We start from the raw sequence: 19644 nt of genomic DNA on the forward strand, positions 1-19644 counted from the left end.
CTGAAAATTTCTGGAGTAAACTTTTTTTTTGTCTCTCGGGAGGCCTTGGAGCCCACAAGAAGGACATGGGAGTGGGACCTAGCCTACCCTAGTCTAAAGTCACACTTTGTTGGGCATGTCACTTTTTAAGCTGCCCAGAGTCCCTTCAGGGAGATGGAGGCGGGGTATACAATTATTATTATTATTATTATTATTATTATTATTATTATTATTAAAGAGCTTGCTTGAAAAGAGTGACTTCATATAGCTGTTGAACTCTTTATACTGTGAATATTTGGATGTGCTTTGTTGCAGAAAGACTAAAGATTGTTTGTTTTATACTTTCCAATCTAGTGACAGTTCCTTATTATTGTGTGTCTTTAAAACATTTCTGAGTTAAGGTTATCCTAAGACAAATCATCAAGTTTTCTGGGGCTGAAAATGTGCAACTTGATCAGGATGAACCAGTGGCTTTTCATGACTGAGCAGAGAGTCAAACCTTGATCTCCAAAGTCATAGTCCAACACTCATGTTATAACACAAGCCCTCAGACCTCCTTAGAGTTCACAATTCTAGTCACCTGGGTAGTAGGTTACCAAAGTTGTGAACAACAGTATTGTCTAGTTGAGAGGCCAAAATTCCCATTAAGACTTAAGATTCATACTTAAGTCTTAAGTATGAATCTTACAACACACACACACACACAGGTATACAAGATTATGCAGTTGCACATTATTTGTGAAGCTTTCTTTCATTGCATAGACATTTCTAGTCTAAGTATCGTATTCTTCACAGATACCACATAGTCTAAACATATTGTTTCTTATGTGCAGTATTCTTTATGGTTGTAAAGCATATGGCATATCAAGTACGTGAGCCTAGTACTTCTAGTATATTATACTGGTAAGAAATATGAACTTACACAATGTTTGTAATAGTGAGCATCCTACATTTCAATTGTTGAAGATATTCTCTTTTCATACAGGCATCTACATATTTCCCATCATTTGATAGCATTTCCTCATTTTCAATTAATTGAATCAATCCAACATAGATATTATCCTCCAGGGAGTATTTCTAACTCTACTTGTAATCCAACATTTCATTCAGAGTATTTAAATTCAAAGCATTCACCTTTGAACTATGGATTCTATTGGGTCTGATCAGCCTATGGTCCTATAGAAGATTATTCATTACATAATGTTACATAATGTTATTTATGTCATTTCCAAACTACTCCATATCCAAGATTTCAAAGCTAGAGTTCCATAGATTTTGACATCCAAATATGCAAATCTATATAAATAAAAATGTAGTGTTCGTTTGCGGGATTAACATAAATCAAAAACCACTGGATGAATTGACACCAAATTTGGACATAATACACCTATCAGGCCAGCTAGTGACCATCACTCATAAAAACACTGGAAAAACGCAGTAGAAGAGACTTTAAAAGCCAAAAAACAAAAAATACATGCACAAACACACATACATATATATACATATACATAAATATATACACACACAAAACACATATATACAGACTGGGCCATAGCAACGTGTGGCAGAGGATGGTTAGTATTTAATATAATTCTTTATTTCTTTGTTGTATTTGTTTGCTTGCTTGTGTTACAATAAAAACAAACATATCAATACAACTCTGGATCAAGTTCACCAATCCTAATATTACTTTCTTGGTACCTATGGAGCAGCCAACAATGCCTAGTGAATGCAGTACCTGGAACTAAGGATGTCACTTTTCCAGAATTGGCTGCTCAGTTAGCTGAATTCATTGTGTTTGCGCTATGCCTTTATGGTCCACATGAACTCCCTCTTCTCCTTGGTCTCTACTTGTAGTTGCTAACAAATATCTTTTATTCCACAGTCACTGTGAGATATTAAAGATGCTGTTTACTTTGTAAGGAGGTTAGCATAAATGTAGCCCTAAAAAAGAAATGCATTGCAAATTAAAATTGAAAATGTAGGAGATGAGGATGTTAATGTAATGCATCGTTATTCCAATAGGCTGGTGTCCCATGCTTGCTATCCTTTGTTCTGGAACCACATTCACCAAACTTCTTGTGAAATGTCAAGTGTCTTTGATGTTGAAGGGAAAAGGCAAGCCATTCAATCTTGTCCAAATTGCTGGGAACCATCCAACCGTATTTATCAGTGTGGCTTACCCTACAGAATCTCTTCACAGGTAAGAGGAAAATAAAATCCAGATTCTCACTTTTTCCCTTTGTGATGCCATCAATAACTTGCCAGCTATGTCCAAGAACTAGAAACGTTTTCACACACACACACACACACACACAACGAGAGAGAGAGAGAGAGAGAGAGAGAGAGAGAGAGAGAGGTATGTTCTAAATGTGTATAATATGGTTTTGGGTGCATTTGGATACTAAAATAGAAACTTGGTGGTCTTTCTTTGAGAATAATATCAGCAGTTCATGCTGGTCTCAGAATTCTTCAATGTTTTGGGTACGGAAACTGTATGGGTCTATAGTTCTTACATTACAGTTCCCATCAGCCCTGCCCTCCTCCAGTCAATGGAGGGAAATGATAGGAATTGCTTCCAAACAATGTCACCGTCCCCATCCATGCTAATGAGTGTATAATGCAACACATCATTACAAAAGAGCACAAGGGTCTTGATGCTTGATTTGAAAATGGTGGAACACTTGTGGCTTCTCTGAGACTACTTGCTTTGAATGTAAAAACCCTTCTGGGTGCTTGATAGGCCTTCTGTCTTTACTAACATCTGCCTCTGGCCTTGACATAAACATGGAACTGTGGCCAACAGAACTGGCCCAGGTCTAAAATATCTTTCCATTTTTCTTGGTGTGGAAATGATCCTGTTTATGTGATTTCTATTAGAGAAAAACCCTAGTGGAGAAATATGGCTTGCCATTACCTTATCTAGTGGTATCGCCAAGTAAGTGGGGGAAGAAAAGGGGGAAGTGGCAATGAAGGCCATAGTACTGAGACCTTGAAAGCACAGAAGAGGGCCATAGTACTGAGACCTTAAAACAGCAGAAGAGATGGACATTTTAAGTTAAGGGTCTATGGCCAAGGTCTAATATATTGTGATCCTATTGCAAGGGGGAAAACCATTTACAGGACTGGTCCCAATATTGGGCATTGCAGGCAGTCAAATTGGATCTGTGGGGGGAATAGGTGCTATTTCCCATATTTTCTAGTTTCATATTAATTCCGATCAGACAGTAGACTCTCTGTATCCACAAGGGATGTGTTGAGAAAATGGAAAAATGCAGATGATCACATTCCATATTATTCAAGCATGGCAAAAGGAAACACACATACTTCAGCATGTCTGTAGTTACTTATTTATGTCACCACCAGTTACTAATATGGGGCGCAACATTCTGTTGTCACTTGGAAATACTGATCTGAATCATACAGATCTGAAAGTCTCACTTTTACCACTTTATTCCTATGGAATGTTAACTGTCGGACGTTCTGTATCAGGTACCAATATAACTTGGTGAGGATTTGTTATGCATCTTGATTGCCTTTTACTTCAGGCAAAAATTAGTAATATGTACTTTGAGCTGTCTCTGCAATATTGTGTGTGCAAGAGAGTGAGAAAGTATGCAATTGATTGCATTTGAGATAATGCAAACTAACACCATAATTTTGGCTCTATATTTATAACCTCTATGCAAATATTGTTAAAAGTTTCTAATTCCCCCCTCCCCCCAGTATCATCAACATCTTTAGTTACAGGCTGCCATTTGCTTCATTTTTTTTTTTAAATCATCTGCTCTGTATGTATTCTAAGAGCAATATTTTGTATCTCAGCTTTAGTGCTCTCTTGAAAGCAAAACCCTGCAAGCCTGACACAAAGACTTACTTTCTGTTAAGGCTATTTCCTGAATGCATGAGAAATTAATCTGGGCAGAATGGAGAACGGAGCTCTAGGGAACTCTTCACATGGCCCAACTGCCGGAGAAAGGGAAGACATGAGGGGCAGCTCATGGTACCCTGCTCACCCTCCCCCTTCCTCACATCACACAGAGGGAATAGGAAAAGGTGCTTTGGCACCCTTTCCCTCCCCACATCAGATGCTAGAAATGGTGGCAATGTTCTGCACCGTGAGTTGCCCCGCCGCCCTTTCTGCCATCGCATGGGGAAACTGAAGGGAAAATGAGGGTAGCTCTGTCAGAGCTACCCAAATACACTTTCCTCTCCGTAGTTGTGGTGGAAGTGCTTTTTGGTGCTTCCCCCCAACTTTGGGAGGAAAGTGGCTGGGGCCTGTCCTGTGATGGTGCATAGCAGGCCCCGTCTTTGCCATGAAGCAAAGCAGCAAAATAGGGCAAAAATGCCCTGTGTGAAGACGCGTTAAGGCTATATATCCGCATGTGCGTCAATCTCTGCCTCCTTTCTCTGATGGAACACAAGTTGAATTCTCTTGGTAATCTAGAATTCTGCTTTAGAAGGATCTAATTTAAGCTCTCAGATGTGATGATACCTGAAGTGTTTCCAAGTTTTTACACTACTGTATAAATCTGCTATTATAGTGGTCAATTTTTGAGCCTCATTTCCAAAGGCTCGTGTTTTTAAAAAATTAAAAGAAGACAGGAAAAGAATTCCTATGTGGTTTTATGTAAGAACTAAGTCATTTTAAAATTCTTAAAAACAGCAGAAGGGATGGACATTTTAAATTAAGGGTCTAAGGAGAAGCTCATATTCTTTGTCAGTTCTTTGGACAACCCAGAAGACCAAACAATGGATCAAAATAGTTAAAAGTAGCACATCTTCCTTCCTTCCTTTACATCTGTTTCTCACTTCTGTTCTAAATGTTAAATATAGAAATCTATACATATGTATTTTCTTCTATATCTTTAGGAAGCCGATATAATGAAAGAAATTAAAGAAAATGGACCAGTGCAAGGTAAAGAAACAGAGCAATTGTTGGACTTGGTTACAAAATGTATGTATGAAAGAAAGAATGGCAATACCCACCCCCATTCCATGGATTCCACAGATTCAACCATTTATATTTGATATATAAAACAACCTTATTTTATATAAAGACACCATGTTACTGCGCCATTGTATATATTGGGAGTTGAGCATCCACAGATTTTGGTATCAATGTTGCAGGGTGGCTGGAACCAAATCCCTGTGAATATCAAGGACGCACTGCATGCACATTGCTTCTACCCTTCTTTGTTACATGCTATATGTTTGTTTGTTTTTTTGCATCTTCTACCCGACTGACAAACCTAAAATTATTGATTTCACCTTCACCTCTCCTCTCTCTTTGATTTCTCCAGAGGAAATGAGTAACGCAAAGGAAAAGCAGTGCTCACTTACTCCTGGGCATAGAGTCAGATCCCCTCCTTTTTCATTGCAACCAATGTTCATTTCACCATTCTTTTCTCTTGCAACAGCCCCGGTTCAGTGACTCCTTTTCAAACTGACCCATCAGCACCAGCTTGTGTTGCCTGATTTAGAATTAGGGTTGGATAGAATACCCACAAGTGTTTGAAAAAAGGAAGCCCTAAAGCCCTGTACTCTCTTGCTAGTGCTCCTTCTGGTGCTATCTCTTAACTCAAAATGCTGCTTATATGTCAAAGCAAAACCTGGGCCAAGTGTCGGCATTTAAGTCAAAACGCTCTTAAGTCGCAGTGCTCTTAAGTCAAGGTTGCACTGTAGTATCAAATGCTGAAGTTTAGGCTGGATCTACACTGTCAAATAATGCAATTTGAAGTGCATTAAATGGTCCATATAGACCCATATAAATCACTTCAAACTGCATTGGACTGCATTATATGATCAACACAGACCATATAATGTACATCAAACTGCATTATTTGGCAGCCTTAGATGCTAAGGGCAAAAAAATAATTCTAAGAATGAGTGAAACAACAGGCCCCCTTCCACCCAAGTATTGTCTGAGGGGAGAGACAGTGGCAGTGGTAGCTAGCTACTATACTCTTTAAAGGAGCTGTCATAGGTGTTGAATGCCATTACAGACTGGTTTCAACACCCTCGGTAAATCCAGAAAAGTTTTAAAGAGTGAATTCCAGAGCAAATTCACTATTCCACTGACATGGGAGTCACCATGGCAGGACATAAATGATTGTTATGATAGACACAGTCTAGAATCCTGCTGGTGTTATATGCATGCCTAAGTTCTTTGAACCAGTGTTTTACTTTCTTGACAATTGTGCAACTGATGTAGTCCATGGCTCCACAAGACAGTTTTACAGTACACAACCCTATTGTCAGAGTGGAGGAAGAGAATGGCTGGATGGTTTTAGTTCACTGTTGAAGAATTGATTCATTGGGTCTACTCGAGTGTTTCTCAACCTTGGAGTCAGGATCCCTAGGGGGATTGCAAGGGGGTGACAGAGGGGTCACCAAAGGCCATACGAAAACACAATATTTTTTGCTCATCATGGGGGTTTTGTGTGGGAAGTTTGGCCCAATTCTATCAGAATGGTTCAGAATGCTCTTTGATTGTAGGTGAATGATAAATCTCAGCAACTACAACTCCCAAATGTTAAGGACTGTTTTCCCCAAACTCCACCAGTGTTCACATTTGGGCATACTGAGTATTCAAGTTTGGTCCAGATTCATCGTTGTTTGATCCCACAGTGCTCTCTGGATATAGGTGAACTACAATTCCAAAACTCAATGCCGACCAAACCCTTCCAGAATTTTCTGTTGGTCATGGGAGTTCTGTGTGCCAAGTTTGGTTCAATTCCATCATTGGTGGAGTTCAGAATGCTCTTTTGTAGGTTAACTATAAATCCCAGCAACTGCATCTCCCAAATGACAAAATCAACCCCCCCCCCCCCAACCCCACCAGTATTCAAATTTGACCGTATTGGGTATTTGTGCCAAATTTGGTCCAGTGAATGAAAATACATTCTGAATATCAGATATTTTCATTATGATTCATAACAGTAGCAAAATTACAGTTATGAAGTAGCAATGCAAATAATTTGATGATTGGGGGTCACCGCAACATAAGGAACTGTATTAAGGGGTCATGGCATTAGGAAGGTTGAGAACCACTGGTCTATTCTAATCAGAACAAACCAAGATGATCCCAACCATCCATTCATAGGTATTTTTTAGTGTCTTCAGTGTGCCACTTTATTCCATAGAATGACAGGAATAGCCACTGTACCTTTTAATTGCATGATGAGAAAATAAGTAGACATATTGGTCGTATGCAGTTGTTTCCACAATGTTGGTATTCAACAGAAAGGAAAGATAATGCAACCACAATGTAACTGAATGAATTTAAATTTATGTCACACAAGTACATTGTAGGATCTCAGCCATGGAAAAAGGGAACAAGTGAATGATAAAGACAGAGAGAGTAGGTAACACAGCTAGAATTTAAAAAGCTACCAAGAAGGATAGAAAGAAAGGTAACCTAATGAGCAGTGCCTGCTAGTAGCTTTCATGTCAGTAAGGAAGGGAATTCACTTTGGGTTTCAGTTTGATCTTTAAAAGAGCTCTCCACATTGCCAACTCTTTCCCCCAAAATAGATGCCGCAACAAAAGTATCTCCTTTCATGTCAAGATTAAAATTTGGAAGGATTAACTGTGCATCCATCCAACATGGAAATTGTCAGATCTCTTTTGTTTGTGGGGAATGTACAGAGTAAAGATGCATTCAAGAATAAGAAATAGGTTTGTCTGGATTGGAAATGTAGAAAAATGAGTGCCAAGGAAACAGGAGTTATAGTTAACAATACCCCCAGGTTCCAGTCTATGGAGCTTAAACCTTTTTTGGTCTTGGAATCATAGAATCATAAAATCATAGAGTTGGAAGAGACTTCATGGGCCATCCAGGCCAACCCCCTGCCAAGAAGCAGGAAAATCAAATTCAAAGAACCCCCAACAGATGGCAATCCAGCCTCTGTTTAAAAGCCTCCAAAGAAGGAGCCTCCACCATAGAGTGAATTCCTCTGTGCAGAGAGTTCGACTACTGAACAGCTCTCACAGGAAGTTCTTTCTAATGTTCAGGTAGGATCTCCTTTCCTGTAGAGTGAAGCCATTGTTCTGCGTCCTAATCTCCAGGGCAGCTGAAAACAAGCTTGCTCCCTCCTCCCTAAGACTTCCCCTCACATATTTATACATGGCCATCATGTCTCTTTTCAGCCTTCTCTTCTGCAGGCTCAACTTGCCCAGCTTTTTAAGCCGCTCCTCATAGGGCTTGTTCTCCAGACCTTTGATCATTTTAGTCACCCTCTTCTTGAAGTGCTATGAGTACTTCTTTCCTGATGCCCACCTGAAGTAAAACTTTCCGTGTTTCAGTTAAAACTACAGAAAAAATGAAAATTTATGAACATGGAAAGGTAAAATAAAGAAAAAGCCAAGAAGTGAAAATTGTGATAAAAAGGGCATTAACTGTATGAAATACTAATAATGGGAGGACAAGAATAAAAAGCAAGCAATCATCGCAGTGTGTTTTTTGCCTCCATTTATACAAGGACATGCTTTGCACTTACATTTTATTTGTTCTTCATTGAACCATTGAATCATAAACCCAATGGTGTCAGATGACATTACATGTACACTTTCTTCTAACAGGAAAACACAACAGACAGTACTTAACAATAAATTCCAGATGTGATGCTTGCATCATATATTTTCAAATATTTATTGTTTAGAAGAAATTAGAAGAATAAAGACAACAAGCATTAAATAAGTTCCTTTGCTGTTTTTTTTTAATTTAGCTGTCATGCAAGTATATGATGATTTCTTCCTTTACAAGAGTGGGATTTATAAACATATTTGGAGTCTAGAAGGAAAAACACAGAACAATCATCAGAAGAAGCCTCACTCTGTCAAAATTGTCGGGTAAGTGAAACTGTTGTTTATGTAATATCCAATGGTCAGATATTGTGCACAGAATGATAACTAATTATTTCTCCAAACTCCAGGCTTTACCTGGCTTCCAGAGCCAACCCCTTAATTGTGGTGATTGCCTCAGTTGGCAAATGTTGTAAGATAGGGAGTGAGGACAGTTGTTGGAGGATAATGTAAGTTGCGCAGCACAACATACACTGGGCTAGTGAAATAAACCTGATGCCTTGAAATGTATGTGTTGTCCTGCTCTAACGTTATTGAAGTAAGGTGCAATTGCCATATCAGTCAGTGTCTGTATATAAAATGGGTGAAGATACCATTTTACCTTTGTCTCAGGAAGCAAAAGAAAAGGGGTCTTCTTTGTATCATGATTATGGATGCACCGTGCTAAGCTCAGGCCTTGTTTGGCTCCATATGTTTTTACAAGTAGGGTTTATAAGTAAGGTGTATACATAAGCAATGTGATTAAGGAAGTCATGTAAGTAAGAACGAAAAGACAAACCTCTTCTGAACAAATCTCACTAAGAACTTCATCACACTAGAGATTGAATCCACTTAAAATTCGGTTTCTGCCTCCTGCAGAATTCTAGGATTTGTAGTTTAGGGAGGAGACTTTAACAGCCTCACTAAGCTACAAACCCCAGAACTCTGCAGGAGGCAGAAACCAGATTTTAAGTGGATTCATTCTCTAGTGTGATGAAGTAGTAAGAAACCTTCTGGATTGTCATAAGGTGGAAATGAAATGAAGGCACACAATATCAAATAAGTAAACCCTGGTGGTGGGGTATAGGCTTTTCCCATAGATTTCTATTTTCTATGTGTTGTTTATTCGTTGTGTTGCTTCCAACTCTTCATGACCTCATAGACCAGCCCATGCCAGAGCTCCCTGTCGGCCGTGGCCACCCCCAGCTTCTTCAAGGTCAAGCCAGTCAAGGATAACAACTATCCATCTTGCCCTTGGTTGGCTCCTCTTCCTTTTTCCTTCTATTTTCCCCAGCATCATTGTCTTCTCCAAACTTTCCTTTCTTTTCATGATGTGGCCAAAGTACTTCATCTTTGCATCTAATATCCTTCCCTCCAGTGAGCAGTCAGGCTTCATTTCCTGGAGTATGGACAGGTTTGATCTTCTTGCGGTCCAAGGCACTCTCAGAGTTTTCCTCCAGCACCACAGTTCAAAAGCATCTATTTTCTATAGTCCAGGAAAAAAGTAATGTCATTGTACCCTTGAGAAGAAATTGAATTGCTTTCTGAAATTTGAAACTTTACCCAGCTTAGTAAGAACAATTTTGATAATGGTTCAAGGATTTATTATCAGATGACACCAAGGCTTTAAAACATGAGTCACCTAAATCTTCAGGAAGCAAATGTCAATATTTTCTAATAAAACAACATTGAGTTCTATACATTGAGCCCAGTTTCAGGAAATTGCTTTGTGTTTGTCCTAAGGTTCTGCTCAGAGATAATGTGTATTTGTGCACAAACATATGTGAGGGATAAAGAGTGAGAACAAATAAAAATTACTGCCAAATATTTTACACTGAAACGTACTTAGTCCTAATCTTTTTTATACTGGTTTTAAACCACTTCATTGGATGTGCTGCAATAGCAGATTCCCAGATTAGTTTAGTGTTTACACCTTATCTTATTTTCCTAGTTATTTAATATTTAATGTTTATTTTACTTAAGTGATATTTGTCTTGACTGTTCTAATGTAGCACAAATCCTATGTAAAATCATACTACATATTTTTGACATTAATATTGAAATCTGAAATATATACAGAAAGTCTTTTGATACAGTCATGTGTTATGGATAAACAGGAAATTAACATTGCAGGAAGGATGCCTGAGCATGGAAACTAACACAGGTTTCTTTTATGCATGTGTTTTAAATCATGTATATGCATTGCCGTGTGCATTTGTATTCTGTAAGAAAAAGACATCCAACATAAACAAAAACCTGCAGATGATTATCGTACTCAAATTCTCCCAGGTAAATGAAAGACATTTATTAAATTGAGGACATGGGCCTGTGTGGTGGACAAGGTGATACACCACACATACGATAGAAATTGAGAGATGTCACAAAATGTGCATCTTAGTGTCTCTTGTTTCCTGTATTAGTATGTTTAGATTCTGCAGATTTTTTAATGTTTGAAGCTGTCTAAATATGATATAGAAAAAAATGTATGAATACATGTAAAGAAAATGCAGAGGTGTATTGAGATGATACACAATATATTCAAACAATAATATAATCCGAGGATTTTGGGGGTGGGTGGGATAAGTCTGAGAGTGATATTGGGGGCTTCAAAACAGCCCTAAAGTAAAGTAAAGGTTTCCCTCTGACATTACATTTAGTCGTGTTCAACTCTGGGGGTTGGTGCTCATCTCCATTTCTAAGCCGAAGAGCCGGCATTGTCTGTAGACACCTCCAAGGTAATGTAGCCAGCCTGATTGTATGGAGCGCTATTGTCTTCCCACAGAAGCAGTACCTATTGATCTACTCACATTTGCATATTTTTGAACTGCTAGATTAGCAGAAGAAAAACAGCTCTAGGTCTCACAAATTTTTGGAAAAGTTACTTAGGAGACTTCAACTAACATATACATTGTGTGCCTGAGTCCAAATGCAACTTTCCTGAATTTTGCTACTGCATCACATGTCAAGTAACATTCCCAAGGGCTCCTGAACTGCTCGTCCATAGATGTCACAGGAACAAGACAGAGCTTTCTCTTCCATTAGGTTTTTTTTGAATTAAGCCTTTTAAGAAAATTGAGAATAACACAATCGTGGGAATTGATATTGCTGACATACAACCCAACACTAGAGCATTCACTCTGCCTTGTTTAAAGAAAAAGAAAATATTTACGTTCAAAGTGCAAGATCCACACATCATTATTATGCAGTTAATTCTACTTTACAGATCTTTAATGTTCTAAAGAATGAATCATCACAAAGAGAGATCATCTGTTACAAAAATGTCACAATGGAGTTCAAGGCAGAATATTTTATTGTGCATTATATCTGTTTTTAATAGCAGAGGGGACTATTAATGGTTTCAGCATGAACTAAAAGAGTTCAGTATTTATTTTTCCACATTACAGTGCTATGCAATATTGCTGAAACCCTTAACAAGGGGGGAGGTATGGCAGAGACTTGTTTGAGAATACAAATAAAGCCTGGGTCATGATCTCTGCTTTCAATTCAAATGTCTCTCTGCGAGACAGGCAATTGGCAACCACTGATAAGCTCACATTGAGCAGGAGTCCTTGCAGTTGGTTTGTTCCAGACATCCCTAATTTAATCATATGTATTTTGGAGAGCAAATGTCAAGAACTGTAGATATACTGTCTGGCTATGACTCAAGCTCACCTTCTTGTGGAGTACAATTTAGGCACAAACTTAAAAGCAAAAACTTTGAAAATGTTTCTTCTAAGACAACAGTATGATCACTTGTAGTGATAATATTTATTGTACACTAGCTTGGGTACCTGGCATTGCCTGGGTTATTAGAAGACGTTTTTTTTAAAAAAAAAATTACAAAATGCATAAGGTTGTGGGTGTACTGCAATTCACATCAGGCCAGATTAACTCCCTGAAATTCCATCAATACTTAAAGTTTGTCATGTTGGGCAAGTTTGTTCTACATGCAGCATCAGTGGAGTTCAGTATGCTCTCCAGCTGCAGAATGAATTACAACTCCCACCATGCTGGGTCAATCCCATCACATCCCTCCAATATGTTCAGTTGGTCATGGGGGTTCTCTACATCCTGGTGCACTTTCGAGGAGGACAGACCATGGATGATGGGACTTCAAGTACCTCCACTCCCTTCCCAAGACTGCTGCAACCCTCATCTAATGACCAATCTAGACCAAATTTGGCACACAGAGCCCTCATGACCCACTCTACATCCTGCTGCAGTTTTGGAGGAGGGTTGACCATGGATGATGGGACGTGCAGTACGTTTACTCACTTACTGAAACCACTGCGACCCTAATCCAATGACTGATCAAGACCAAACTTAGCACACAGAGCCCCCATGACCCACTCTACATCTTGGTGCAGTTTGGAGGAGGACAGACCACGGATGATGGGACTTCAAGTACCTCCACTCCCTTCCCAAGATTGCTGCAACCCTCATCTAATGACCAATCTAGACCAAACTTGGCACACAGAGCCCCCATGACCCATTCTACATCCTGCTGCAGTTTTGGAGGAGGGTTGACCATGGATGATGGGACTTGCAGTACGTTTACTCACTTACTGAAACCACTACGACCCTAATCCAATGACTGATCAAGACCAAACTTAGCACACAGAGCCCCCATGACCCACTCTACATCCTGCTGCAGTTTGAAGGAGGATGGACTTTGGATGATGGGACTTGCATTACCTTCACTCACTCACTGAAACCACTACCACCCTCATCCAATGGCTGATAAAGACCAAACTTGGCACACAGAGCCCCCATGACCCACTCTATATCCTGCTGCTGTTTGGAGGAGGGTGGACTATGGATGATGGCACTTCAAGTACCTTCACTCACTTCCTGAAATCAATTCAGCCATTATCCAATGACCAATAAAGACCAAACTTGGCATACAGAACCGCCATTACCCACTTTCTCTAATAACCCGGGTAGCGCCGGGTCCACAAGCTAGCAGTTCATAAACAAAAGCAGGCAGGCTTGCCAAGATATTCAGGGAAGCTCTTTTATTTTGTCTTCTTCACAGAAAGATTTAAGGGCATATCTTCCAGTTCTTTCTTGTCCTTCTCCATGCTTTCTCTCTTTTCAATCTTTCCCCAGCCTCACCCTTCACTCTCACCTCCCTTACAGTTGCTCTACTAATTGTCATCAAAGTCTCTTGAGCCTCGGCTCCATATTATCTCTCCATTGAAGTAAGGGGATATGTTTTCTTTTCCCTAAAGGTGGTTCACCCCTCATTCCTCACATTCTTACACATGAGAAGACAAGCCTCATCATAAAAGACAATAAAGCTTGGTTAGGTAGAAGGGAGTAGGAAAAGAGGAAGACTGCATTCCAAATTAATAGATACTGGACCTCTTTACCTGGGGCATTTTAGTCCCATTTTGCTTCTTTGTTTCACCCGCTTGGATGAGGCCTGCTTTGCACTATCACACGATACATGGTGGGCCCCACCCACATTCCTCCCACAGTGGATGGGAAGCAACGAGAGGAGCTTCCTCCTCCACTATGGGGAGGAAAGTGTGTTTTGGGTAGGGTAGCTCTGACGGAGCTGCCCGCACTTTCCTCCCATTTCCCCCATATGATAGGGGAAAGGGTGGCGGGGCAATCTGTGTTGCTGTGCATTGCCACCCTTTCTCCCATCTGAAAGGGACAGAGTGCTAACACACCTTGTCCCATCCCCACCATGTGATGCGGGAAGGAGGGAGGGTGCATGGGATGCCACAAGCCACCCCACATGCCTTCACCTTTCGCCAGCAACTGCTGGCAAAATGGCACATCCCAATCAAGTCAGCCACAGCCCAGTCTGCAAGTCCTGAGCAAGGCTGTTAATGAAAGGGTGAATTGGGTGTCTCACATTCATAGAATTGTTATAATCAAAGTTGTCTTAACAGCAGTTAACAATTCTGCTGTTAACAATTCTGCTGTTAATGAATGGTGGCCTCCAATTCATCCCCACACATGTAAAAGGAAGAGCACTTTGCTCAAAGTCATTTAATAAGCAATAGCAAGTAGAAGAGGCAAGCCTGGAAACTTTTTCTGAAAATTTAATAGTAATCATCTTCCTAATTCTATGAATATTTTCTTAACTTAGCAGTATCTTGGGTTTTTCCCCTCCTCAAAGGCTAAAGTAGTGAGTAGCTCAATCTAATTGAGCAATAACATTTGGGAGCTTCTGCAGTTTTGATCCTGCCAATTAAATTTTGAATAAAATAATAGTTGGCTTTGGAACTGAGCAAAACATTTGGCGAAAAGGGGAAATGTCTTCTCATGGGACTCACATTTTCATTCTGCTTCATTTGGTTTGGCTGGCTGGCTGGTCATAAAGGAAAACATGTCAAGGGAAATATTAGGCTCTTTAGATAGGCTATGCTCTCATAAATAACTAAAATATTGTATGCAAAGATTAATGTTCAGAATAGCATAGAAATCATTCAAACCAATGTTTTTTGTTATTTTAATAGATATTCATTGCTCACTATTAGTATCAAAACTGTAATACCCATTTCCCCCCTTGATGGGGTTTTTATATAACCATGAGGAACCATGAAGGCAATGGAATCCACACTATATTTCAACAATGCCATCTCTTTGACTAGGTGGGGCACATTACGTGATGCTGAGGGACAAAGGCAGAAATTTTGGGTAAGTGCACTCAGTCTTAAAAATAACAGATGTTAGTAATGGGATACCTTGCCCTGTTAATTCCAATGGAATGTAAAAAATAACCTTTAACTCACTGGAATTAATGGGACGAAGTACCTTTTCCTACACTAGCAGTGTGTAGTACCTGGGTGGGGTGGGGGGGTGGGGGGGCTGGAATACAGTAAATACTTTGCTTTACAGCCCCCTCCCAAAAGGCAGAAGATTATATGGCAGTGGGGACTCATATAATCCAGGGGCCAAAGAGGTAACAAACTGCATTAATTATACAGTGTAAATGTTATCTTAGTCACTGTACTAACGATTTGAAAGTTACTAGCTATGACGGATGCAACATGTGGTTGTTTCCAAAGGGTCAAACTATGGATGATGCAGTTCTATTCCCTCAATGTATCTAGCCCCACCCCTTCAACATTTTGCAAAGTAATACATTACTCCAGAACTCTGAATTAGATTATTACAAGAACCCTTTGACTACTGCGTAGCATTGATTGGAATCAATCCAAATCTGCATATTTATTTATTTATTTATTTGAAACATTTATATTCAGCCTTTCTCACCCCGAAGGGGACTCAGGGTGGAGCACAACATATATATGGCACACATTTCATGTTGGAACATAAAATAACTATAAATATACACAAACACTAAAATGAGTTACATTTACTTTAAAATCAGTTGTTTAAAACCATCTCAAAACACCATGCTGGCTCTGGGTTTTCTATGATTGCCTTATTGCACTGTCCCAAAGGCTTGATCCCACAGCCAGAGTTTTACCATCTTTCTGAAGGACAGGCGGGAGAGGGCTGATCTACTCTCACCAGGAAGGGAGTTCCATAGCAGAAGGGCCAACCACTGAGAAGGCTCTCTCTCTCATCCCCGCCAAATGCACCTGTCATGATTTGATATTGCTTTAAATTGTTTTAACTAAGTTTAAAACTAATTTGTTTTAACACATTGTTTATTATGTTTTTAGTTTACTTGAATGATTCCTACTTTTTTAAATTGTTTAAAATGGTTAGAAATTATTTCATTGTACATTGCCTGAGATTGCTCGATATTGAGCAGCATATAAACATTGTGAATAATACATATATGCATACCAGAGATATGCATTGCTAGTAGAATGAAGCAAGCAATTTATCCACAACATAGAACAATAACCAAAACATATTATTTTTAGTTCTCTAATTTTAGAATGTTCTCATATAAACAGTGTGTGACGTAGTGGGCTGGGGATGAAAAAATATAGAAAAAATGATTTAACATTGCAAAACACACAGTATTTAATAAAAAAGATGGCTCTAATGCAATATGCCAGTGGTTCTCAACCTGTGGGTCCCCAGGTGTTTTGGCCTACAACTCCTAGAAATTCCAGCTAGTTTATCAGCTGTTAGGATTTCTGGGAGTTGGAGGCCAAAACATCTGGGGACCCACAGGTTGAGAACCACTGCAATATGCAATGTTTCACCATTGTTCTGTGCTTTCTCTTACACATATCTGTGTAACATAGGGCTCTACCACACTGCCCTATATCCAGAATATCAAGGCAGAAAATCCAACAATATCTGCTTTGAACCGGGTTATATGAGTTCACACTCAGATAATGTGGGAGTTTCTGCCTTGATATTCTGGGATATATGGCAGTGTGGAAGGGTCCTGAGTCTCATTATATTAAGATTATTTTCTCAGAAGGGATTTACTGAGATCTTGGGTAAGAAGGGCAAATTGACTAACTCTTCCTATGACTTATTACTACCCCTAGTATTTAATTAAAAACAAACAATGTAATTACGGATTATCTTGGGTAGTGACAACCCTAGGGATCAATACTATTCTCAGCCCACGTCTTCTCTTCCTTCTGTTCCTTTAAAATGCACTCCTGCCTGATTAAAGTTTGAGCATCCATAGTAATATGTTTGTTTTCTCTACCTTTAGATTGCTGCAAATTCCTGGGGGAATTCCTGGGGAGAAAATGGCTACTTCATGATTTTACGTGGACAAAATGAATGTGATATTGAAAAAATGGTCATAGCTAGCAAGTGTTACCTTTAAGAAGTCTTTTTAATATATATATATATATATATATATATATATATATATATATATCCAGTATTATTTCTAAAAGCCTTCTGAAGAAATGGAATGTACACATTGTAACAACACTCTGCATACTTCTCTCTCTTGCTCAATTCACCTGTCCCGGTTAATTGTTTCTTTGTCACTGGTGAGTTTCTATGTTAATTAAATGGAATGTAAATATAGCTACTCACAGTCTCTGCTCTTTGCTTTTCTTCCTGTTGCTTAGATATGGGTATGACTGATAGAGTCCAAAGATAGCAGGTGTGTGCAAGTTACCATTGCACACCCTTGTGTTTATGGTACCTTAAGTCAGTTGTAAAGGATACTGGACTGGCAAGGACTTTGCTCTGATCCAGCAGGGCTCTTTTAGTGTTCTCGCATGGTCAGGGTAACATCAAAGTTTTGCTGTAATCAAAATATTCATTTTGGAACACCCAGTCTGGCCCAAAGCCTGAGATTTTGTAGGAGATGCCCCTATTCTGATTGGTCGTTTTAAAGCCTAAATCACCTGTCCTTTTCTATTAGAAGCAAATTCCTACAGGCAATATTGACTTTTTGAACCCAAAGCAGGAGTTTTTTTTAATGCCAAGTAAAGTCTTATGTCAGGCTCCACTGTGTCCCCATATCCCAGGACCTCTGGGTGTCTGCTATGATAATGTCCTGAATGAGGGCATGAAATTTGCCTCAGTTGTTCTCCTTTGAACTTCTTTCCTTCAGTACATGTCTGGGGAGGAGAGGAAACCCTAATCATATCACAAAGCAATGGGGGAAAATTGAAAAAATGGGTATAAGAAAAATGTGAGAGACTTAAGATATCTCCAACTGCGCATATACAATAGGTCTGCCTATGGTACAACTCTTTGAAAAAGTTTCATTTATATGTAGAGCTTCGAAAATTATAGAATTCTTCTGGAAAACTAAATGATGCCTAGAGATGTGTGTTCTCGGTGATTTCAGCTAGGACCTTGGATAAAAAGGTTCATGACTGGTGAGCATCTGCTTAGCCAGATCAGCGAGGAGAGAGAACAAAACACTCTTGAGTTTGAAGGCAACCGACAGAGGGTTATTACAATTTCACCAAAAAGGATGCAAGTACTAAGTCATCGCTTGAAAATGTTCTTCCAAAGGTCCAAATTAATTTGGGAGAGGGGTGCGCTTGCTTGATAACCAAGTTCTAGTAGAGGTTGTGGAGGATGTTGATCATAGAATTGCATTGGAAGCCTACAGAAAACATTTCTCTAGCCATCACTAGGGACTCCAGAGTGATTTTATGATATGTTCATCTGGAAGCAAAAACATTCAGTTCAGAAAAGAAAAATAAGGTTCCATATTATACGCCACAAGATTCCTGGAATGGATACCTTACATAATACACAGTCCTACTGTAAAGCAATTTCATACCACTTTTACTGCTATGTCTATATCCTGGAGTGAGACATTTCTAATTCTCTAAACTGCTTTTGGAAATAACCACTGCAATAGTTGAGCATTTGCACAACTAAAACTTGTGCGCCAGTTGCGCCCGTACCTTGGGAAGTCTGACTTGGCCACGGTAGTCCACGCTCTGGTTACATCCCGGATTGATTACTGCAATGCGCTCTGCGTGGAGTTGCCCTTGAAGACTGCCCGGAATCTTCAGATGGTCCAGCGCTCGGCAGCGAGGTTGCTAACGGGAGCGGCACTCAGGGAGCATACCACTCCTCTGTTGAGCCAGCTCCACTGGCTGCCAATTCGCTACTGAGCACAATTCAAGGTGCTGGCTTTAGCCTATAAAGCCCTAAACGGTTCTGGCCCCACTTACCTCTCCGAACGCATCTCCACCTATGAACCGACTAGAACATTAAGATCGTCTGGGAAGGCCCTGCTCTCGGGCCCGCCTGCGTCACAGGCGCGCTTGGCGGGGACGAGAGACAGGGCCTTCTCAGTGGTGGCCCCTCGGCTATGGAATGCCTTACCGGCAGACATCAGACAGGCACCTTCATTGCTGGCGTTTCGGAGAAAGGTTAAGGCCTGGCTTTATGAACAAGCGTTTGGTTGAGCAGTGCAACCAACCAATGGAAGATGGTAAATGGAACATAGGAATGGCACAAGGACTATGAGAATGGATCTGATTTCACTGAGGCGTTATGTTGTGTTTGTTGACTGTCTTGTTCTGTTTGTTAACTGTTGTGGATTGATGTTGTTGATCCTGTTTGTCGCACTTGTTGCGTTTTAATTGCACTGACAGTGTTGATTATTGTACCATGTAAACCTCATTGAGTCGCCTGTCTGGGCTGAAATATGCGGTATAGAAATAAAGCAAATAGATAAATAAATAAAAATAATTTAGCTGAGAAGTTGGGGGA

General features: G+C 39.7%; 1 protein-coding gene across 1 annotated transcript in view; it reads left to right on the forward strand.

Annotated features, from left to right (window-relative positions):
• The window catches only part of TINAG (tubulointerstitial nephritis antigen), a 48567-nt gene extending 31284 nt beyond the window's left edge, over window positions 1–17283 (forward strand). Inside the window, exons 7-11 of the mRNA XM_060788146.2 lie at window positions 2005–2182; window positions 4852–4897; window positions 8709–8832; window positions 15153–15198; window positions 17156–17283. Coding sequence (XP_060644129.2) covers window positions 2005–2182; window positions 4852–4897; window positions 8709–8832; window positions 15153–15198; window positions 17156–17272 — 511 coding nt within the window. The 3' untranslated portion in view covers window positions 17273–17283. The remainder of the gene's footprint in view (window positions 1–2004; window positions 2183–4851; window positions 4898–8708; window positions 8833–15152; window positions 15199–17155) is intronic.
• The last annotated feature ends 2361 nt before the right edge of the window (window positions 17284–19644 follow it).

The sequence above is a fragment of the Anolis sagrei genome, chromosome 1, assembly GCF_037176765.1.
Source record: "Anolis sagrei isolate rAnoSag1 chromosome 1, rAnoSag1.mat, whole genome shotgun sequence".
NCBI lineage: Eukaryota > Metazoa > Chordata > Lepidosauria > Squamata > Dactyloidae > Anolis > Anolis sagrei.